A 24,944-nucleotide genomic window follows, 5' to 3' on the forward strand; every position below is an offset into this window, starting at 1 on the left:
TATTTGGCTTTTTGTCCAACATTTTCATTATCCTTCTTCCCATTCTGAGGTCAATTTTCCCCTTGCAGCCGTGTCCAGGGAGGTCAGCTACAGTCCCAAGGACCTTCAACCTCTTCATAATATTTGCAATTGTTGTCACAGGAACATCAAGCTCCATGGAGATGGTCTTCTAGCCTTTGCCTTTCACAAGCTTGTCCCTCATTTGTCTTTCTGATCTCCTCAGTCAGCTCTCTCCTTTACTTTCTCTGCTTCATGTTCAGTGGGGGACACACGATGACACCAAACAGCAGAGTGACGATTCTTCTACATTTAAATCAGCTGAATGACTGACTGTACGATTATTAATAATAATAATAAGTTACATTTATTGAGCGCATTTCACAAACCCAAGGTCGCTTTATATACAGAGTAAAAAAAAAAAAATGACAGTAATCCCTCGCTATATCACACTTCGACTTTCGCGGCTTCACTCTATCGCGGATTTTATATGTAAGCATATCTAAATATATATCGCAGATTTTTCACTGGTTCGCGGATTTCTGCGCACAGTGGGTCTTTTAATTTCTGGTACATGCTTCCTCAGTTGGTTTGACCACTTGATTTCATACAAGGGATGCTATTGGCGGATGGCTGAGAAACTACCCAATCACAGCATGCGGTTAAGTTCCTGGGTGCTGATTGGCTCAGCGACGGACAGTAGCATTTGATTCTGCTTTGCGTTAGCCAGCATCTCGTCTCGCTCATTCAGCATCAACGTGTTTTGCTGTGTAAAGAGTTAACTTTTGTGCTCATGTGTGTTTATCTTTGTGCGTAGTCAAGCCCTTCGTTATAACTCCAAAACGATCTGCTCCTGCTACTGCTTCAGGGGCCGTGCCCAAGTGCCAACGGAAGATGCTGACGATTGCCGAAAAGGTAAAAGTTGTGGATATGTTAAAGGAAGGGAACAGCTACGCCACTGTAGGACGCCATTACGGCATCATTACGTATTAAATAAAACTCCTCAATGATATATGATACATATGATTGTGCGTAGTATATAAACAGTGTGTTTACATACATAATTTCAACAAATCTTACCTAATATCTAAGAGAATATAAAGGGTTTATGCTGTATAACTGTGCAGGAAATGTTTATAAGAGTGTGGGAGAGTGTGGGAAATGTTCTTGCAGGTCTTTGGAGGTGATCTGTGTGTTGTCTGTCACCATTCTCACAATCCTGCTCATATGACGCTCCTGTATTTTTCTTGGCCTGCCAGACCTGCGGGGTTTAACAGCAACTGTGCCTGTGGCCTTCCATTTCCTGATTCCATTCCTTACAGTTGAAACTGACAGTTTAAACCTCTGAGATGGCTTTTTACAGCCTTCCCCTAAACCAGGAGACTGAACAATCTTTGTTTTCAGATCTTTGGAGAGTTGCTTTGAGGATTCCATGCTGTCACTCTTCAGAGGAGAGTCAAAGGGAAGGAAGCCCAACTTGTAATTGACCACCTTAAATCCCTTTATATCTCATGATTGGACACACCTGTCTGTGAAGTTCAAGGCATAACGAGCTCATCACACCAAGTAATCAGCATTGAGCAGTGACAGGCATTCAAATCAGCACAATGACAAGGGGACCCACATTTGTGCACAGCCGGTTTTTCACATTTGATTTAATTTCAGGGCGGCACGGTGGCGCAGTGGGTAGCGCTGCTGCCTCGCAGTTGGGAGATCTGGGGACCTGGGTTCGATTCCCGGGTCCTCCCTGCGTGGAGTTTGCATGTTCTCCCCGTGTCTGTGTGGGTTTCCTCCCACATTCCAAAGGCATGCAGGTTAGGTGGATTGGCGATTCTAAATTGGCCCTAGTGTGTGCTTGGTGTGTGGGTGTGTTTGTGTGTGTCCTGTGGTGGGTTGGCACCCTGCCTAGGATTGTTTCCTGCCTTGTGCCCTGTGTTGGCTGGGATTGGCTCCAGCAGACCCCCGTGACCCTGTGTTCGGATTCAGCGGGTTGGAAAATGGATGGATGGATGGATGGATTTAATTTCATACAACTAAATACTGCGTCACTAAAAATCTTTGTTCGGAAAACACTGCAGTACTCAGATCTTCCTAGGAAATGAAAGACAGACAACTGTTATCTTTATTGTTGAAAGGAGAGTCAATTATTATGCCGGCTGAGAGGGGTTCGGTATATCGGCCGAGTGTGACACAAACTGTTGCCTATTAGAGAGATATGATGTGAGCCATTGAAGGGCTAAGCCAGAGATGCCTACAGAGGAAAGATGTGACAAGAGGATTTCATGATTAACAGTGTCAATGCTGCACTTAAGTCAAGAAGGAGGAGAATATGACGTGAACCACAGTCTGCAGATTGGAGAAGATCATTAACTACATGGAGAAGAGCTGTCTCAGTGCTATGCTGTGTGCGAATGCCAGACTGAAAAGGCTCACAGAGTGCATTGTTTAGAAGAAAAGCATGAAGTTGCGTAGCAGCCATGCGTTCCATCACCTTAGCCAAAAAAGGGAGATTAGAGAGATAGGCCTGTAACTGGAGAGAGAAAGGAAGGATTCAGGTCAGGTTTTTTAAGGATTGAGGTAACTGCAGCAGTTTTGAGGGCAGTAGGGATGATTGGAGACTCATGCAATATGAATTCAAGAAAACAGATAGTTTGAAAAATCACTCACATCCAATTATTTAGGATCTTCTCTACGGGTCCCAACAAATGTTTGCAGGCCATTTTAGAAGATCTTTGTAGAATAAGCCATACTTGATCTCTTATCACACTTGCCTTGCTTTACTTGATGGCATCTCAAAGGCATGCAGGAACACAGAGGACAACTGCTTTGCATTTCATCACAGCACATCTTCAATGAATGGTAAGGAGACCAATACATTTGACCACATCTGGTTTGTGAAGCTTCGACTGAGATTGCCCAATTACCAGCAGATGAATTTCTTATAAAGCACAGTATTTGCCCGTAGTTAGATCAGTCCCATGTTAAATCACATTCATACCTCACACGATCCACTCCAGGGTTTGCCTGGTTTTCATCCACCCTCGAGTACAATTGGTGTGTCCACATCTACTTAAACAAAATGGGACTATGTGGGGAAATAAGTTCAGAGTTTGAGTAAACACTCCAAATGAAATAGGTGTGAAATGGTGACCTGGTTCACGTGTGGACAGCATGATTTCTTAAAGACCCCCCAATACATAGGAGACAGGCTGATCCTACCTGACCGCCCTGATTACGCCTTTAAGTGTTGGGATGCTCTCCTCCATCAGTATGTCACTGGGAAAGCCCTTTTCTTCAGTCCCCGGATCTGCTAGTGCGCCAGCATCTGTGGAAAAGGAAAGATTGGAGATGTAAATGACAGGAGACGTCTAGAGTCTCCTAGAATCCTCTTCTTCACACACTGGCAAAAGAAATACATCTGGAGGAAACAAAAAGTGTCATCAACGAATAAAAAAGCCGGCAAGTCACTACAAAGGAGACAGTGGGCTCAGAACATATTCAGACCCCTTCACTTTATACACTTTACTGTGTTGTAGATTTCATTTTAAGAGGACACATTAGCCATTCTGCAGTGGGCTGGCGCCCTGCCCAGGGTTTGTTTTCTGCCTTGTGCCCTGTGTTGGCTGGGATTGGCTCCAGCAGACCCCCGTGACCCTGTAGTTAGGATATAGTGGGTTGGATAATGGATGGTTGGATGGACATTAGCCATTTTTGTCCATCGCTCTACAGTCAATAACCATCAACGATAAAGTGAAAACGTTTTCAGAAAGGTTTACAAATGCAAAACATATCAAAAACTGAACTCTCGCATGCATACAAGTATTCTGAACTTTGTAAAAGCCCCTTTGGCAGTAATTCCAGCTTTGATTTTTTTTGGGTTCGTCTCTACATGCTTGGCACACCTGGATTTGGGCAGTTTATCCCATTTTTCCTGCCAGATCCACTCAAACTCTATTAGATTGGATGGGAAGCATCTGTGAGCTGCCATCTTCAGGTCTCACCACAGATGCATTATGGGATTTAAGTGTGGCCTGGCTGTGCTTTTGCCTGTTTTGATTCTTGATTTTGAAACTGCTGTTGATTTTGTCTGCTCTAGTCTTATTGAATCTCTTAGTCTCTATAATTTTCTTATTTTATTTAGAGGTTTCTTTAAGGTTTTCCATATCTGTCTATCTATCTATGTTTTATTATATAGTGCCTTTCACATCTATCTATCAATATAGTGCCTTTCATATTTATATATCTATTATATAGTGCATTTCATATCTATCTATATGTTATTATATAGAGCCTTTCATATCTATCTATCTTTCTATCAATAATATAGTGCCTTTCATAGCTGTCTATCTATCTATCCATCTATCGTTATATAGTGCCTTTAACATCTGTCTATAAATAGAGCCTTTCATTTCTATCTATTATATAGTGCCTTTCATATCTATCATTATATAGTGCCTTTCACATCAATCTATCTATCTATATAGTGCCTTTCATATCTGTCTATCTATCTATCTATCATTATATAGTGCCTTTCTCATCTGTCTAATATATAGTGCCTTTCACATCAATCAATCTATCTATACAGTGCCTTTCATATCTATCTATATATATCTGTCATTATATAGTGCCTTTTACATCTATCTAGTATATAGTGACATTCATATCTCTCTATCTATCATTATATAGTGCCTTTCATATGCATCCATCCATCCATTTTCCAACCTGCTGAATCCGAACACAGGGTCACGGGGGTCTGCTGGAGCCAATCCCAGCCAACACAGGGCACAAGGCAGGAACCTATATATTATATAGTGCCTTTCATTTCTATCTATATATTATATAGTGCCTTTCATATCTATCTATCTATCTATCTATCTATCTATCTATCTATCTATCTATCTATCTATCATATAGTGCCATTCACATTTGTCTATCTATTATATAGTGCCTTCATGTCTATCTATGTATCATATAGTGCCATTCACATTTGCCTATCTATCATATAGTGCCTTCATGTCTATCTATCTATCTATCTATCTATCTATCTATCTATCTATCTATCTATCTATCTATCTATCTATCTATCTATCTATCTATCTATCTATCATATAGTGCCATTCACATTTGCCCATCTATCATATAGTGCCTTCATGTCTATCTATCTATCTATCTATCTATCTATCTATCTATCTATCTATCTATCTATCTATCTATCTATCTATCTATCTATCTATCTATCTATCTATCTATCTATCTATCTATCTATCTATCTATCTATTACATGTGCAGGTATGAGTGATTATGTTAGTGTTCTGTAGCGCACCCTGAAATGCGCTTCTACCCACTATGGGACTGAATCCCGTCTTGCTCCACATCTTGCCCAATGTCACCACTGGCTTCCCATGATCCTGTTTTGGATAAGTGGTTAAGAAATGGATGGCCCTACAAATAATCAGGAAGATAAGCTGAGGACTTTGTTTGGTTCCTGACAGGATGCAGCTTTGTCTCGCCCCGCCGTGTCCCCCAGCTACAATCGTAGTTCAGCCTTCTCTGATCACTGAGGACTGTGGTCATGGCACACTGAGCAGGCTGCCTTCCCTCTGTGTTGAAAGGGGGGATTACAGGGGGCAGATGAGATCGGTCAAGAGGAGAGCAAAGGTCAGAGACCCTTGCTTTAAGATAAGAGTTCTTTAATATCCACTAGGCAGGTAAATGGAAGTCAAAAACAATCATTTATATTGTTAAGTTTATCTAAAAAGACAAGACAAGAGCAAAGATCAAAATTCAAGGAGCAAAAAAAAAAAAAAAAATTGAAGTATTGTTTAAAAAAGAGCAGCTTTGGACAATTGAATGTTTTTTTAACTTCTTTGTGGCAAAGTGAGAGATATTTTGTTCAGGTCTGTATTCCTATCAGCTCAAAATTAAAAGAGTAAATGTGATTAGCATGTAATGTACAATTACTGTCACACAGAAATGATGCCAAGGAAGCTAAAATATCCAAATGCCCTTTTCTTTGACAAAAAATAAAAAAAACACATGGAAGGATAAATAGTGACACCTCAACAAGTTCAAAAATGGTGTAGCATCCAGGTGTGGAGTCACTGTATTGCATGATGGACTGAGTTCAGTAAGTGGAATCCAGAACCTTCTTAATCTATTTCAGGGTTTTATGGGCCAAAGGTTTTGTCACCAGGATTGGTCAAAAGGCTGAAAACAGACCTGAGCAGGACTCTAGTCTGTCACAGGGGCCACTCCCCGTCACATACTCACATAAAAATACACACACACTCACACGCATAGCCCCCATATTCACACACAGTGACTAATTGCAGGTGGCCATTATCATGACCTAAATTAACAAAAAAACAAAAATAAATTGTAATTTTGATGAAATGGGATATGCACAGTTATTCAGTTATGAAAAACGTTAGGGAATAACAGAAGTGACAGGCAAACTCTATTACAGCAAGAGACCTTTATAGATACCAGCTGGCACTCTGCTGGAAAATTAGGTGATGACCAGTTACTCAGAGTTTGAAACTGGAGCACTGTGTAGCAGGCATCACCATCATCATCTTCTTCTTCATTTATTTCTTCTTCTTCACTTTCTTTTTGTTCTATTTCTTTAATTTCTTCTTCTATTTCTGTTATTTTGACTTCTTTCATTTCTCCTTCTTTTTCTTGCTCTTCTTTTATTTAATCTTCCTTCTTCTTTTCTTTCTTTAATTTCTTCTGTTTCTTCTTCCTTCTTTTTATATATATATATATATTGAGAGATAGGCCCGAACACCACCAGAGAGATTGTTCCTCCCCCACACTAAGCGACTCTTCAATTCCATCCATCCATTATCCAACCCGCTGAATCCGAACAGAGGGTCACGGGGGTCTGCTGGAGCCAATCCCAGCCAACACAGGGTACAAGGCAGGAAACAATCCTGGGCAGGGTGCCAACCCACCACAGGACACACACAAACACACCCACACACCACGCACACACTAGGGCCAATTTAGAATCGCCAATAAACCTAACCAGCATGTCTCTGGATTGTGGGAGGAAACCGGAGCGCCCGGAGGAAACCCACGCAGACACGGGGAGAACATGCAAACTCCACGCAGGGAGGACCCGGGAAGCGAACCCAGGTCTCCTAACTGCGAGGCAGCAGCGCTACCCACTGCGCCACCGTGCCGCCGCTCTTCAAGTCCACCCGGGGGGGGGGGGGGTTCAAGGGGGGTGGTTTTCGGGGCTGTTATGGTGTATAAAATCTGTACATTTTGGTTTACATTATATTTTGTTCGAGACAAGACAACAGATGAACTAAGACAGATCAAAGCAGGTTTTGTCACACCTCACTTTCAAACAGCTGTTTCCTACATTGAAAGGAAGACATTCTAGGGCTCAATTATTTTACAACCCGGGAAAGGATGCTCTGCTGACACCCCAGGCTATTGATTACTTTATGGATGGACATCTGGGATTTATGGCCTGGGAAAGGGAAACAGGCAATTTCAAAGAACTTTATTATCTGGGAAAGAGTTTGAGCAAAATTCATCAATCACATTGACAGCCAGCCAATCAGGTTCATGTGTTGTGTAACCAAGGCATGATATTTCATAATAAATATGCCTTGGTCTGGAAGAGGAGCAGAGGGAGGAGCAGGAGAAGAAGAAGGAAGAAGAAGGAGCAGGAGAGAGGAGAAGAAGAAGAGGAACAGACGAAGACGACATTGGTCGTCAGAAAGGCATCATGAACATCCATTGCTAAATCAAACGCCTCCCTGGGACATTCATCCTTGTCATTTCAACTTTTTCGTAAGCTTTTCCTAAAGACTATATATATTCAGACTTTCCTATCAGTACTTATTTTCTATTCTTTGTTCCAGTGGTATTATTATTCTTGTAATAAATACCATGCTGCTTTTAACTTTCTATGCTTTGTTTTAATTTCTAGAGTGATTGAATTAATAAGTTAAGATTTCTTTGAGCACCTGGTGTAGCCAGATTTTTGCCATTATTTCTGTGCTGCGAGGTTTATAAGGCTGAGAGTGAGAAGCGCCACTCAAAAGAAGGGACAGTATGAAAAGACGGTATTCTTGGCTGATAAATGGCCTATAGTCAAGAATACTGAGTCTTTGTATGTTTTAATATTTTCTTGGAGACCAAAAGTAACATTTAGGTCTGAGGTCTATTTAAAACATCATATGTTGTCCGTGCCGATAATAAGTAAGTCTCTTGAAGTGCTGAGTGACAGGCTGATGTGTGGTATAAAGTGCAAAGGGTTAATCAGCGTGTGTATGTCATTCATAGGGCACTGTTGTGGTTAGGGTCTGTGTGTGTGTTTATCTATGTGTGTGTGTGTTCATTTTAAAGTGCAACAGTAGACCAACCCGATAACGAACCTGACGAGAACATTTACCCTTGAGAAAACAGGTAAAGGGTAAGTAGAGGGAAATACTACGATAATACAGGGGCTCAAACGTTAACATTATACAAAGTTATTGTCTGTTATACCTGCATTGTTATCACTCTAATTTAATATTGTTTTTTATCAGTATGCTGCTGCTGGAGTATGTGGATTTCCCCATGGGATTAATAAAGTATCTATCTATCTATCTATCTATCTATCTATCTATCTATCTATCTATCTATCTATCTATCTATCTATCTATCTATCTATCTATCTATCTATCTATCTATCTATCTATCTATCTATCTATCATATAGTGCCTTTCACATCTATCTATCTATCTATCTATCTATCTATCTATCTATCTATCTATCTATCTATCTATCTATCTATCTATCTATCTATCTATCTATCTATCTATCTATCTATCTATCTATCATATAGTGCCTTTCACATCTATCTATCTATCTATCTATCTATAAAAGCACACGTTTATTTTCAACAAACACTGTCCCGTACAGCACACAGTGCTCCCAGCACCAATCACCCCTAATACGAGCCTCTCTCCCACTGTCTGTGGGCCGCCTTTCCTCTCTCCTCATGGGAGCTTCGTCCTGCTCCCACTCCAGACTCTAGCTCCCTGATTGTAGGGAGGCGGCCCCTTTATTTCCACCTGGATGTGCTCCAGGTGCCTGATGATGTCCTTCCGGCAGCGGAAGTGCTGCTCTTGCACCCGGAAGCACTCCGGGCGTCCCTGGAAGGATCTTCCTCCATCTTCCCGGGTGTGGCGGAAGTGAATGTTTCCCAGGCTCTCTGAGGCTCAGGGGGGGGCCCCTGACAGTGGCCACAGGCCCCATTGGGCTTGAGCCTCCTTGCTCCTTTCACGTGGTCCCCCCAAGATCCAGGGCGGTTGCCCCCTCGTGGCCCGGGGGACGTATAAGCCACCTTCTGGTCCTTCCAGGCATCCCAGCTGGGTCTGTCCCCCAGCCTCCTGTGACAATAATATTATATATATGTAGTCAGTCAGTCAGTCATTGTCCAACCTGCTATATCCTAACACAGAGTCACGGGGGTCTGCTGGAGCCAATCCCAGCCAACACAGGGTGCAAGACAGGAACAAACCCCAGGCAGGGTGCCAGCCCACTGCAGGGCACACACACACACCAAGCACTCACTAGGGACAATTTAGGATCACCAATGCACCTAACCTGCATGTCTTTGGCCTGTGGGAGGAAACCCACACAGACACAGGGAGAACATGCAAACTCCATGCAGGGAGGAACCGGGAAGTGAACCCAAGTCTCCTTACTGCAAGGCAGCAGCGCTACTACTGCACCACCATGCTGCCATATATATATATATATATATATATATATATATATATATATATATATATATCAATGTGTGTGTGTGTATGTATGTATGTTCCAGCATCACTTCCGCATGGCTGGAGCGATTTTCACGAAACTTGGTACGCATGTTTCTCATTGGTTGACTAATAATACTGTAGGGTGAAATCGACCCTAACCCACCCCATCCTGTGTATGATCTTGCGCTCTTGTATGTATGTTAGCATCCAGTTGACACTCGGAACGACCATCAGAGGGAAACTGGAGGTGACTGCCAGCATTCTTTATGTTTGAGCGCCATCGCTGCCCGCCTGTTGCTTTTGCAATTAAATAGAGTTGGCCAGTTCCAAGCATCAGCAGGATGATAACATACATACAAGACCACAGGACAAGCACATTAGTGAGACTTCATTGTTTGTTAATTTATTTTTATTTTTAAAGTTGTGTTTTTTTAAATTATATTTTTCTCAAACAATTAAATCTATCTACCTCCCGGGCAATGCTGCATATTTCAGTTAGTTTCTTCTATTTCTTCTTCTTCTTTTATTTCTTCTTCTTCCTTTTCATCTTTTGCCCCATTTACATGTGGTCTTTGTTTCAGAGGTTTCAGTGTGATTTTTTACCGCCCGATATAACAGGTATGCTCACTCATAGAGCTCATTGGCATTTGTTTAATGGCTGCTTTAATTCATCATCATTATCATCATCATCATCAACATCATCAAAGGTAGATCAGATCGAGGGACTAAAAGCCAAATTCACAAAGGAACACTTAGTATTCTTCACAGTGGTTGATGTGGGAACAAATAACTGCTGGTCCTTTGTGCTTTTGTCTGCTTCTTGGTGGTCCTCACGATACTATTCAGATTTAACACAAGCACTTTAAAAGCTTTCCCAGTTGTTTTGACTGCTGTAGGCTGCAGTAGGGGGCGTAAGTGAGTAACAAACCCCCCGACACAGCCTCACCAACACATTCTCAGGTTCAAATAAAGTATTCCATCCATCCATTTTCCAACCCGCTGAATCCGAACAGAGGCTCACGGGGGTCTGCTGGAGCCAATCCCAGCCAACACAGGGCACAAGGCAGGAACCAATCCCGGGCAGGGTGCCAACCCACCGCAGGACACACACAAACACACCCACACACCAAGCACACACTAGGGCCAATTTAGAATCGCCAATCCACCTAAGCTGCATGTCTTTGGACTGTGGGAGGAAACCCACGCAGACACGGGGAGAACATGCAAACTCCACGCAGGGAGGACCCGGGAAGCGAACCCAGGTCTCCTTACTGCGAGGCAGCAGCGCTACCACTGCGCCACCGTGCCGCCCCAAATAAAGTATTATTTATTTTAATTTCTTCTCCTTCCAGGACACAAAGACAACAAATCTTTTCAGTCCTTTTAAGCTTCATTTTTCTCCTCCACTTCTCCCAGGTGAGTTTTCCCCGACTCCGTACCATTAAGAAGGAGAGCATACATAAACCAGGGAATAAACTAACAAGTATAAACAAATGAAAATAAAATGATTACCTTCAGAACTTTGTCGGAAAGCATATGCCTTCATCCGAAAGGCAGTCCGGAATCGCTCTCGATTGGTGAAACCTCCCGTCTTTGGTTCCCTCGAAGGACTTTCCTCGATGGCATCAGTACTCATGGGGGTAAAGAGCTTGCCCTTTATAGCAGTGGCGCGAGGATTGGGGAGACGCACGCGATCCAGGAGACTCAGTTTTTGGCTGTAAGAGCAAAAAGTCTAATTAAATACAAATATATTCAAAATTGCTAATAACAAAAAAATACTAGAATTTCAGGAGCCTGCGTTTGAATTCCATGCACAGTATTGGCACTAGCATGCCCTGCCTTAGGAAACATCTTTGGCTGTGTCTACCATTGTTATCCTCCTTGGCTGCTCTTTCCGGTTACTGGATGGCACCAATTAGTCTGCAGTCCCCTGAAGCCATCTGTGTGTTTAACCAGCAAACAGGACTTTTTATTCAGTGCTCTGCTGAATGTGATTGTTGTGACTGCAGAGTACCAAAAGCACTGTCAAAAACTGCCCACTAGAGGGGGAGATACCATCAAACCCTGATTAGATAGAAGAAAGGCCAAGAAATATCTCTCTACTAGCAAAATACCCGCGGTTCGCAGCAGAGAAGTAGTGTGTTAAAGAGGTTATGAAAAAAAAAAGGAAACATTTTAAAAATAACGTAACATGATTGTCAATGTAATTGTGTTGTCATTGTTATGAGTGTTGCTGTCATATATATATATATATATATATATATATATATATATACACACACAGACACACATAAACATATATATACATATACATATATACATATATATACATATCTACATATACACATATCTACATATACACATATATACATATATATATATATATATATATATATAGATATTCGTGTCTTCTCATTAAACTTGTATCTCGCGAATATGGTATTGCAAACGGCAGCGGGAGCGTTTCTATAAACTTAATTTAAACTTACGGTTTACACCGTGCTTTGTTTCTGCAGTAGCGAAGTGATCACTCCTACTGCGTTCAGTCAGTTCACGTGAGCCGCTCTCTTGTGTGATGTTGCGATGTCCACGGCTTTATTTAATGTTAGCTAAGACCCGGCACTTCAAATTTTCTCGCTACAGCAATTTTAACTCTGTTACAAAGTGATCCAAATCTCGTTTATACCACGTGTCTTCTCATTAAACTTGTATCTCGCGAATATGGTATTGTAAACGGCAGCGGGAGCATTTCTGTAAACTTAATTTAAACTTACGGTTTACACCGTGTTTCGCTTCTTATTGTTTCACTGCCTTCTCAATTGTGTAATGAATGTTTTCTTCAGCGCTCTTTGGGGCTCTTCCTTGTTTTGTACGTACTGCGTTCACAGTCAGTTCATGTGATTACGTGGGAGGCGTGATGACGCGGCCAGTGAGCTGCAGTCCATTACAGTATATGGACAAAAAAGAGGTTCCAGTTATGACCGTTACGCTTTGAATTTCGAAATGAAACCTGCCTAACTTGTGTAAGTAAGCTGTAAGGAATGAGCCTGCCAAATTTCAGCCTTCCACCTACACGGGAAGTTGGAGAATTAGTGATGAGTGAGTCAGTCAGTCAGTCAGTCAGTCAGTGAGGGCTTTGCCTTTTATTAGTATAGATTATAAAAAAAAATCCTGGGATGAGACGAGACTTTTTTCAAGTCCCGCGAGACTTTGGCCATGAGATGTTTTCAGTCCCGCCCTCCTCTGAACCATATTCAAGCATGCCCGCTGTCCTCTCACCTCTCATTGGAGTCAATGCTTTTGACAGACACAGTTCCTGGGCTCTCAGCTCTTATAAATTTTAAAATTTTCCTCACTTTAAGTTCCCAATTAAAGAAGATGTACAGTAATCCCTCGCTATATCACACTTCGACTTTCGCGGCTTCACTCTATCGCGGATTTTATATGTAAGCATATTTAAATATATATCGCAGATTTTTTTGCTGGTTTGTGGGTTTCAGTGGACAATGGGTCTTTTAATTTCTGGTACATGCTTCCTCAGTTGGTTTGCCCAGTTGATTTCATACAAGGGACGCTATTGGTAGATGGCTGAGAAGCTACCCAATCAGAGCACGTATTATGTATTAAATAAAACTCCTCAAATATATAGTGAGCAGGGGGGCTGTTCGCACCCCTAGAGGATACGGACGCTCCTCAAAAAACAATGAAAGACTACCTTCACATTGCTCCCATCCTTGCTGGGCTTACATGTTGCTGCTTTGTTGCGTGATATACTTCCCGCACGGTGCTTCACATACTTAAAAGCCCAAACAGTACCTATTAATTTTTGATTGTTTGCTTTTCTCTCTCTCTCTCTCGCTCTGACATTCTCTGCTCCTGACGGAGGGGGTGTGAGCAGGGGGGCTGTTCGCACCCCTAGAGGATACGGACGCTCATCTAGAAAACGATAAAAGACTACCTTCACATTGCTCCCTTTTTTGTTGGGCTTGAACATTCCGGTTGATTTTGCGACTTCTCTCATCACCCTAAGAATCATAGTTCATTTGCAAGACCGATATATTTGAGCCAATCTGAGAGAGAGGCTGCAGGCCAAGGAGAGGGGGAAGTGTGATATCAGGAGTGGGGAGCCGGGTGGTGGGGTCCTTCTCTCTCACAGGCCAGCCTCCACTCAAGTTGGTCTACCTCTGGCCTCATTTTGGAGCGCACCTTGCCTCCGCTTAGCTAGCGATACCCGTTTGTTTATTGATTTTTAAAGTTTGTCCTGTTTTGCTGCTACGTTTGCGGAGGCACAGTGGGGCAGCTAGTAAGCACTCCATTGAGCTCTCCCTTGCTTACCTCCTTCTCCATATCCCAGCTGCTCTTCCTTCCACCAGATACGCCTTCACCAATGTTTTACTTTCTCATTACAAACTCATGTGCTGAGTGACAGGTTGAGACTCTAAAGCTATGGCCAAGAACCCCTTACGGATGCACCCCAAGAATCATTTTCAGCATCCCGGGTACAACACAAAGTCAATACCTTTGACTTCTCACCAGCAGCCTCAGTTTCATCTTCCCATTTTGTTCCAGTGCCACTGTCGGGGCGTAAAATGCACCTTGAAAGAAGGCTCTGGGAGTCGAAGGATAGGCAAACAGAGTAATTAGTTTTATTGCAATAAACAATAACGCGGACTCGACCCAATTAGGCCAAACTGAGTTGAGCCCTGAACAAGCCAAATGTTACAGTTTATATAATCATTTCTTATCACTTCGACCTCGCTTGAAACGGCTCATTCGCTGCTTATTCTGACTCCCCACTCCAGCTGGCCCCATTCAGGCCCTCTCAGAAACCTCCAATATTCCTCATACTTTGTTGCTCATTATCGTTTCTCGCTTCCCTTATTTCCTAGCCGACCCTCAACCTGCAGGTGCTCCCCCTTCTCTGACCTCGGGCTGTCTCCATTCATCCTTCTCCCCCTTCTCTGTCCTTTTGGGTTATTAAATATTGGTGGTTTCACTCTGAGCTCAATTAGAAAAGAAATATGGCATATGCCTTTATTTAACTATTTGCTTGGCATACCTGAATCGTGTAAAAGTTCACACTAAGTTTAATAGTTAGAAAAGTTCATAATTAGTTTCTACTTATGCTAATACATGACATTTTATTTTCCATACCATCATAAACAGGGACTGGTGGCCGTTTATCCTTCTCAGTTTTGTAGACAAACCCCATACATACTGCAGAGCCACGGGAAACAGTTTGTCCTGTTTTGCTACTACGTGGGCGGAGCCGCAGGGGGGCAGCTAGTAACAAATAAAAGAAGATTAATACAAATAAATGATGCAAAATTATACAAAACAAACAAGAAATACCACTCTGAGTCCCAGCCAGGGAAGAAATATGAGAAATATATGGATAACTCCTGGAGGGCACAACTGGACAGATGCAGAGCCATATAATGCCCATTTACATTTTTTTCTTTGACTGACGCTTTTATCCAAAGTGACTTAGAATGCCTGAAATTCATTTATATTTTTATTTTATTAATTTTCATTGTAATCATTCCATACAAACAGATCAATTTATAACCCAACAAATTTGAAGACTAATCAAACCCCACCCCTGACAATGCCTGAAATTCAATTGGTTATAATTCTTTCTGTTTTCTCCAATTGGAGCACAGTGTACTTGCTCAGGGTCACACTGTGGTGTCAGTGGTGGGATTTGAACTCACAACCTCAGGCTTTGAAGACCTAAGCCTTAACCACCGTGCCTGCCCAGAAGTGCGTAATGGAACACAGTGGGTGATCTCCAGTTTCCCGTGGCTCTGCAGTATGTATGGGGTTTGTCTATAAAATTGAGGAGGATAAACGACCACCAGTCCCTGTTTATGGTGGTATGGAAAATAAAATGCCGTGTATTAGCATAAGTAGAAACTAATTATGAACTTTTCTAACTATTAAACTTAGTGTGAACTTTTACACGATTCAGGTATGCCAAGCAAATAGTTAAATAAAGGCATATGCCATATTTCTTTTCTAATTGAGCTCAGAGTGAAACCACCAATATTTAATAACCCAAAAGGACAAAGAAGGGGGCGAAGGATGAATGGAGACAGCCCGAGGTCAGAGAAGGGGGAGCACCTGCAGGTTGAGGGTTGGCTAGGAAAAAAGGGAAGCGAGAAACGATAATGAACAGCAAAGTATGAGGAATATTGGAGGTTTCTAAGAGGGCCTGAATGGGGCCAGCTGGAGTGGGGAGTCAGAATAAGCAGCGAATGAGCCGTTTCAAGCGAGGTCGAAGTGATAAGAAATGATTATATAAACTGTAACATTTGGCTTGTTCAGGGCTCAACTCAGTTTGGCCTAATTGGGTCGAGTCCGCGTTATTATTTATTGCAATAAAACTAATTACTCTGTTTGCCTATCCTTCGACTCCCAGAGCCTTCTTTCAAGGTGCATTTTACGCCCCGACAGTGGCACTGGAACAAAATGGGAAGATGAAACTGAGGCTGCTGGTGAGAAGTCAAAGGTATTGACTTTACGTGGTACCCAGAATGCTGAAAATGATTCTTGGGGTGCATCCGTAAGGGGTTCTTGGCCATAGCTTAAGAGTCTCAACCTGTCACTCAGCACATGAGTTTGTAATGAGAAAGTAAAACATTGGTGAAGGCGTATCTGGTGGAAGGAAGAGCAGCCGGGATATGGAGAAGGAGGTAAGCAAGGGAGAGCTCACTGGAGTGCTTACTAGCTGCCCCCCTGTGCCTCAGCAAACGTAGCAGCAAAACAGGACAAACTTTAAAAATCAATAGATAAACGGGTGTCGCTAGCTAAGCGGAGGCAAGGTGCGCTCCAAAATGAAGCCAGCCACGCCACGTGGTAGTCAGAAACAAATTCTCTGATGTTTTCAAAGGGGAAAAGGGTGATAACCTTCCCAGATTTATTAACCTGTTTGGCGTCTCTTGCGTTCGGAATTCTACGTAAATACAGTTATTCCCAAGTCCTACGAGCTATGGAGTGTTAAGCCTGAACACTTGTGACAGTATTCTCATGTCATCATGTTAATGAAATCACATTATACTGCATACAAATCTTGACCAGAACTGCACACAGTACTCCAGGTGTGGTCTCACAGGTGCGTTATGTAGTCTGAGCTTAACATCCCTTGATTAATCTTCAACCGTTTTTACAATATAATCTAACAATTCACTCGCCTTTGTAATTGATTCTGTACATTGCTTAGATGATGAAAATGTTGTGTAAATATAACCCCCTAAAACTATTTTCAGCGTTTGCTTCCTGTAGCTCAGTGTCCCCCATCTATTTATAACTGACGTTGTTTTTGCTCATATGTAGCACCTTACACATTCCTCCATTAAACTGTTAAATGCTGTTTTTCAACAATTCGTCCAGTTCTGAACTGAACAAGTCTTTCTGACTTGTCTTTGCTGCCTCCCCTCCAATTTTAGAAACTGTCACAAGTTTACAAGCTATACAGGTACCCATGTCATTAATATAAATATTATACCCTGAACTCCAATTTCTTTCAGTTTAATGTCTAATGTGGAATGGCCACTGAAAATCAAAATAAATAGCAGGTGGGGTGTTCAGTTATAAACAGGAATTTTCATGCTCTGTTCTTATAAAGAGTGCAAGGTAGATGTGACTCTGTGGACAAACACACGCAAGTTTGACCTTCTCGTTAGTAGTGTTAGCTGCTCTTTCCCCCCCTTCCTGACAGTTATATTCAACATTTCGGAGCAGGAGGCACACAGTAGTTACGCAGCAAATTATTGTTACAATTTTGACAAATGAAGGAGTCATTCCATCTCAGATTTATTAAACTGATTAAAAATCAGTTTGGGGATGACTGTCTCTCTCTGCCTAGATTGTATGATTGGTGCAAGTCATTCAGAGAGGGGCTATCGTCTCTATGGCCCATTTAAGGAATTTTTAGAAGGGAAGAAATGAGGAGGTTATGATTGCTGTGCAAGAATGGGTCATCATGAAGTCAAAAGACTTCTACTCTTCTGGAATTAGGTAGCTTCCTGAGTCCTGGAACAAGTGTACTGCAGTGGCAGGAGACTACATAGAAAAACAGTGTGTAAGACGTTTCATTGTATTCAATTCATAAAGCGTAGCTCATAAATTCCTGTTTATATTTGAACGCCCCTTGTATTATATAACATTATGTAAATGCACACAGTTTAACTACCCCACAGTTCAACAACCCGGTGTTCAAAGTTTTTCCAGATGTTTGGTGATGAGAGCAGATTTTTATGAGAGCTTTGCAGAAGTAACCACTAGAGGGCAGCCAAGTACCATTTGTGTTTGATAAAGAGAGCATTTAATTAGATAGATAGATAGATAGATAGATAGATAGATAGATAGATAGATAGATAGATAGATAGATAGATAGATAGATAGATAGAAAGATAGATAGATAGATAGATAGATATGAAAGGCACTATATGATAGATAGATAGATAGATAGATAGATAGATAGATAGATAGATAGATAGATAGATAGATAGATAGATAGATAGATACATAGATAGATAGATAGATAGATAGATAGATAGATAGATAGATAGATAGATAGATAGATAGATAGATAGATAGATATGAAAGGCACTATATGATAGATAGATAGATAGATAGATAGATAGATAGATAGATAGATAGATAGATAGATAGATAGATAGATAGATAGATAGATAGATAGATAGATATGAAAGGCACTATATGATAGATAGATAGATAGATAGATAGATAGATAGATAGATAGATAGATAGATAGATAGATAGATAGATAGATAGATAGATAGATATGAAAGGCACTATATGATAGATAGATAGATAGATAGATAGATAGATAGATAGATAGATAGATAGATAGATAGATAGATAGATAGATAGATAGATAGATAGATAGATAGATAGATAGATAGATAGATAGCTCTGCCACAGATGTCAAACTGTCCAGCTCCGTGCCTACAATGGAGCCTGCCTTCCTCACCAGTTTGTCCAGGCGTGAGGCGTCCCTTTGTTTATTATCATTATTTATTATTACAATGTAGTATTAGGGTGCTGCACCGTGTTAGACATTCTGGATGCAATGCGAAGTCAAGCAAAATGACACCTTTCACTGGCTAACTAAAAATATTTTATTTAGGCAGAAGAAAAATGTGTCGTTTTGCTTCACTTCTCATTGCATTTATTATTACAAAAAGTTTAACAAAAAGTCACAAAGACCAAAATCATGAAAACTAGTGTTGTGATGTAAGATTTTTGCATACTAGCCAACCCGCGGCATACCATATGCCGCATAATCAGGCCGCTTTTTTAATGATTTTTAAGCACAGGTTGAAAATTAACATTTGAAAAATCGGTAATGTAATAAATCACCAAGAAAAGTAACATGGGCGCGGAGGGTGGAACGGGAGGAGAGGGGAAGGATGCCCATTCCGCCCCCTCCGTCATGCTAGTTCAGTATGCACTGCCTGCTCATGTGCCCACCCCCATCTTGTCACCTGAGTCGTTTTCCTCTTTGCACAGTCCACATGCACCTGTGAGTCACGTAGACTTTTCATTGTTCTTTGCGGTTTTGGCTGCTTTTCTATATATAATCCACCAAGTCACCCGACCAAGGTAGTAGCGAGGGGGGTGTGTACAAAGGGCAGGGACGTAATCAGTGCGAGCGTATGACTTACTGGGAATTCCCCGGTTGGCAGCACGAATGGGGTTCAACAGCTTACTCACGCCTCTCTGCGCCGGGTAGACACACGTTGATCCATATCTGTATAACATTGAAAGAAGTGTTGTTTCCATGAAATACATTTGAAGTGGTAGCCATGGAGGGCAAAAGAACAGTCAACGTGGCTCACAGCTGGATTTGGACCGCAGCACAGACCAAAGCGAGTGAGTATGTGTTTGATGAGCTGTTTGAGTTGGCAGGCAGTGCTCTGAGGTGCGTTCCCGATCACGTGGGAGGAGGGGTAGAGTTTCTGGGCGGGGCTTCGTTGTTCCTTTCCCATGGTTTTTGATGGTGGACGCGGTCGGGTGTTGTAACCGAAAAGAATAATGAAAAGTCAACGTGGCTCAGAGGTGCATGAGGACTTTAGCACAGACGAAAGGGACTAACTGGGTGTTCGGTGAGTTTTTGCGTCCGGGCACATGAGCAGGCAGTGTGAATGTCTAGAGAGCGAGGGTAGATGCGGGCTGTGGAAAAAGGAGTGTTGGTGGGCGGGGAAACATCTTCCATGTTCCTGCAGGACCATCTAAGAAGACGCATGTTTGTCGCGGATGCGAATTGCTGTATGTAGCATGTAAAACAGTTGGCTATGGTGCACGCGGTCGTGCGTCGTAACCGAAAAGTCAATGTGGCTCAGAGGTGCATGTGGACTCTAGCACAGGCGAACATAAATGACGGCGTTTTTTCCCATTCGTCGCGTCCGAGTTGGTCGGCGTGGCTCTACAAGTTGTCGTTGTATCCAATTGTCTTAGAGTTGGTGGGCGTGGCTTCTTTCTGCGTGTGCCATGGGCGTCTTACTTGTCGGCGGCTTAGTGAATTCACGCCCCTTCCGGCGTGCTTTCCATGGGTGGCTACTTGTCGGCGGCTTAGTGAATTATATATATAGATAAGTTGATATTTTGTATGTCTTTATTTGTAATTTAGGCAAAGCAATGTTACATTAGTGAGAAGCGTTCATGTTTACAAATGGAATGGGTCTCTTTGAATTTTACGACAGAGTCTGTGCCTTAAACCAGTTTAGCAAGTGTTTCTCTGCTAAAGTCTTTCAACCCCCGCAACAAAGCCAGGCTGCCTAACTGGTAAGCTTTACCTTAAAATATGGTTTTGGAGGATGGCAGGTGTTAAGATGTTCTATTCCCCCATTGGTCTGAAGTATGGCTGTTTGGAATTGGCTTGGATCAGAAGCTTTTAAGTACCATGGCGTCCTATTGGCTCTAGGGGTTGGACTGAGAATCTATACATTTACTTGCTTAACCTCACACTCTCTCTTAATAACATATGATGAAGAAGCATCTCTCACCATGAACTGACAAGAACAACACAATGAAGAGCACAGCTCGGCAGCCACATTGGACCATGTTCTGAAGAAAGCTGAGCACCAATGATGCTATAACTAGAGACATTTTAAATAACTACAAGTCTGTGTGCCGTCTGAAACTACACATCACCATTTATCAGGTTGTATGGTTGCCAATATTCAAATGTACTTTGCATATTGTTATTATTTATGAATATTACCAATAATACATTATTTAAAGTGTAACTTAACTCCTGCTTGTCTTTTACTACACCTAATTGCCTATAGATATAGAAGGAAATGTGGGGATAAGTTATATACTATAATACCTTATAAACAGTGGTAAGTCTGTGAGATGAGGCATTCTGACAAAGGCTACTTATTAATAACACAATAGGGGAAAGTAGAAAGTAGAGCAATATAATACTCTACCAAGACAAAACATTACCTGCATTCTCCCAGTATGTGGACTGTAACACCCGGGGAAATAAAACTATTGATCTACTGTATGCAAACGTTAAAGACGCATACAGCGCCACCCCGCTGCCTGCGCTTGGGAAAGCAGATCATAACCTGGTTCAGCTTCAGCCTCACTATAAACCAAAAGTGAGAGTCCTACCTGTAACCACACGATCATTCAGGAAGTGGACCCCGGAGGCTGAGAATACTCTGAGAGAACTTTTTGGAACTACAGACTGGGATATCCTGCAGGGATCTCATAGTGAGAACATTGAGGAAGTTGTTGACTGCACTACTGACTACATCAACTTCTGTATGGACATTGTAGTTCCAGTAAGAACTGTACGCTGCTATGCTAACAACAAGCCATGGATTACAAGTGACATCAAGGGCCTTTTGAACCAGAAGAAAAGGGCTTTTAAAGACGGTGATCAGCATGAGCTCAAGCGCGTGCAGAAGGAACTCCGAGTCCAGCTCAGGGCGGCGAAGGAGCAGTACAGGAGAAAGCTGGAGCAGAAGTTGCAGAATAACAGCATGAAGGAAGTGTGGGATGGGATGAAGATCATCACTGGCTGCAGCTCGAAGCGGGGTACCACCATCGAGAGAGACAATGAAGAGAGCAAACCAAATGAACAACTTCTTTAACAGGTTTGACCACCCTAACCCACTCTCACTCTCACCTCGGAGTACTGCACTCTCTACACATCCTTCTGCTGATACCAGCATAGGAAAGACATCCCCACCCATAATTACAACAGCGCAAGTGAGCAGAGAGCTGAGGAGACTTCGTGCCAGCAAAGCAGCGGGTCCAGATGGAGTATCGCCATGACTGCTGAAGGTCTGTGCATCGGAGCTGGGGAGTCCTCTACAGCGCATCTTCAACCTGAGCCTGGAACAGGGGAGAGTCCCGAGGCTTTGGAAAACATCTTGTATCACCCCAGTCCCAAAGGTATCACGTCCTAGTGAGCTGAATGACTTTCGGCCTGTTGCTCTGACATCACATGTGATGAAGACCATGGAGAGGCTGCTGCTTCACCACCTTAGGCCACAGGTTCAACACACCCTCGACCCTCTGCAGTTTGCATATCAGGAGAAGGTGGGAGCAGAGGATGCCATCATCTATATGCTACACCGATTCCTCTCTCACTTGGACAGAGGCAGTGGTGCTGTAAGAATTATGTTTCTAGATGTCTCTAGCGCCTTCAACACAATCCAACCTCTGCTCCTTAGGGACAAGCTGACAGAGATGGGAGTAGATTCATACCTAGTGGCATGGATCGTGGACTATCTTAAAGACAGACCTCAGTATGTGCGTCTTGGGAACTGCAGGTCTGACATTGTGGTCAGCAGCACAGGAGCGCCGCAGGGGACTGTACTTTCTCCGGTCCTGTTCAGTCTATATACATCGGACTTCCAATACAACTCGGAGTCCTGCCATGTGCAAAAGTTCGCTGATGACACTGCTATCGTGGGCTGCATCAGGAGTGGGCAGGAGGAGGAGTATAGGAACATAATCAAGGACTTTGTTAAATGGTGCGACTCAAACCACCTACACCTGAACACCAGCAAAACCAAGGAGCTGGTGGTGGATTTTAGGAGGCTTTAAAAACTCTTTAATTCCACCCGGGGGGGTAAACGTTAACATTCAACATTATACATAGTTATTGTCTGTTTTTCACCTGCATTATTATCATTCTTTAATTTAATATTATTTATTGTATCAGTATGCTGCTGCTGAAGAATGTGAATTTCCCATTGGGATTAATAAAGTATCTATCTATCTATCTATCTATCTATCTATCTATCTATCTATCTATCTATCTATCTATCTATCTATCTATCTATCTATCTATCTATCTATCTAGTAAAAAGAATAAGAGGAAATTGAGAGACGAAAAAGAAGAAGAAGATGATGAGTGAAGCCTTGTCTTACACTAACTGAATCAGTGCTTACAAAACCCCTAACGTAATATTTTTGTCTAAACACCATTCTTAAAATCAGAAGAAGCCAGTGTCCTCTCAAAGCAAAACCAAATGACTTTTTCAGAAAGCTTTAAAAATATTTTCAAAAAATGTAACAAAAAGTTAAAGTTAAAAAAATTTCTAATATCAGCACATTCTTATAAATCAATGACACTTGCATAAATCAGTTTAAGTTTAGTCAGTCAGTCATTGTCCAACCCGCTATATCCTAACACAGGGTCACGGGGGTCTGCTGGAGCCAATCCCAGCAAGCACTGGGTGCAAGGCAAGAACAAGCCCCGGGCAAGGCGCCAGCCCACCGCAGGACACACACACACACCAAGCTCACACTAGGGACAATTTAGGACTGCCAATGCGCCTAACCTGCATGTCTTTGGACTGTGGGAGGAAACCCACGCAGACACGGGGAGAACATGCAAACTCCACACAGGGAGGACCTGGGAAGTGAACCCAGGTCTCCTTATTCTTGTTTGCCCGTGTTATTAGGCGGGTTTGATGATTACCCTCTCCGGAGGGCATTTTTGGGACTACATGCTTTAGAACTCTGAGAAGCATCCAACATGCACTGCTGCACCGCCAGCCTAAATAAGCAGTTCTGCTTCAGAGGCTCCACGGCGGATGTGATGTCACCCATACGTCGATGCCAAACACTAACAACACTTAACTTACCCCAAATCTTAGCTGTTTATGCTACATGGTAGCCACAATAACCCCTAATTTTAACTTACGTCGTGAAACTGCTGGTCCAGACCTGTGTTGGCGTGTGGTGCTGCGGCTCAGCAGTTGAATATTGTTGGAGACTCCAAGATCATAACAGAAATAATGTGTGCAGAGAGTGATGGCCGGTTGGACTGTTTTCCGAGTCCACAAAAACATGAGGGTATCTGAGAGCGAAAATAACATGGATGGCACGGAGAGTTTCTCTCCCCTGTTATCACTGAAGTTTGACGTAAGAAAGACGTCTAATCTGCAGAGACACGGGCAGCACCCTCAGAAAATGAGCAAGACGGAGAATAAATGTGAACACTTTAACGCCAATGAACGTTATAAAGTATTTGTAAAGGAGAAGAGAGTCTGGACTTTTAAGGCGACAAGAGAGAAATGACATTTTCCCGACTCTTTGGGATAACAGCATTATTGCTACTGTTAGAGTAAGACATCACTCATAGGCACACTTCTTAAGAATTTTGTTATTAATTCTATTCTTATTTTTTGCAAATCAATCCATCCATCCATTATCCAACCTGCTATATCCTAACTAGAGGGTCACAGGGGTCTGCTGGAGCCAATATCAGCCAACACAGGGCGCAAGGCAGGAACAAACTCCAGGCAGGGTACCAGTCCACCGCAGGGCACACACACCCACCAAGCACACACTAGGGACAATTTAGAATCGCCAATGCACCTAACCTGCATGTCTTTGGATGGTTGGAGGAAACCGGAGCACCAGGAGGAAACCCACACAGACACGGGGAGAACATGCAAACTCCACACAGGGAGGACCCGGGAAGTGAACTCAGGTCTCCTAACTGCAAGGCAGCAGCGCTACCCACTGCGCCACCATGCCGCCCTCATATGGTAAAATGTTTAATATTTATAACAACCTTTTGAAAGTAGGCAGAGAAAATGATTCACAAAAGCCACAATCTATCAGGAGCAAGCAATAAATTTTGAATTATAGTTCATGTTAACGGTCCCCTGT

The 24,944-nt window shown here is 42.4% G+C and overlaps 1 protein-coding gene across 1 annotated transcript in view; it reads right to left on the minus strand.

Annotated features, from left to right (window-relative positions):
- kcnq3 (potassium voltage-gated channel, KQT-like subfamily, member 3) overlaps window positions 1–24,944 on the minus strand; it is a 279,579-nt gene that overhangs the window by 37,194 nt on the left and 217,441 nt on the right. The window contains exons 10-11 of the mRNA XM_051929023.1: window positions 11,283–11,485; window positions 3,217–3,322 (exon numbers count right to left, since the gene is read on the minus strand). Coding sequence (XP_051784983.1) covers window positions 3,217–3,322; window positions 11,283–11,485 — 309 coding nt within the window. The remainder of the gene's footprint in view (window positions 1–3,216; window positions 3,323–11,282; window positions 11,486–24,944) is intronic.

Source organism: Erpetoichthys calabaricus, chromosome 6 (assembly GCF_900747795.2).
Source record: "Erpetoichthys calabaricus chromosome 6, fErpCal1.3, whole genome shotgun sequence".
NCBI classification, from domain to species: domain Eukaryota; kingdom Metazoa; phylum Chordata; class Cladistia; order Polypteriformes; family Polypteridae; genus Erpetoichthys; species Erpetoichthys calabaricus.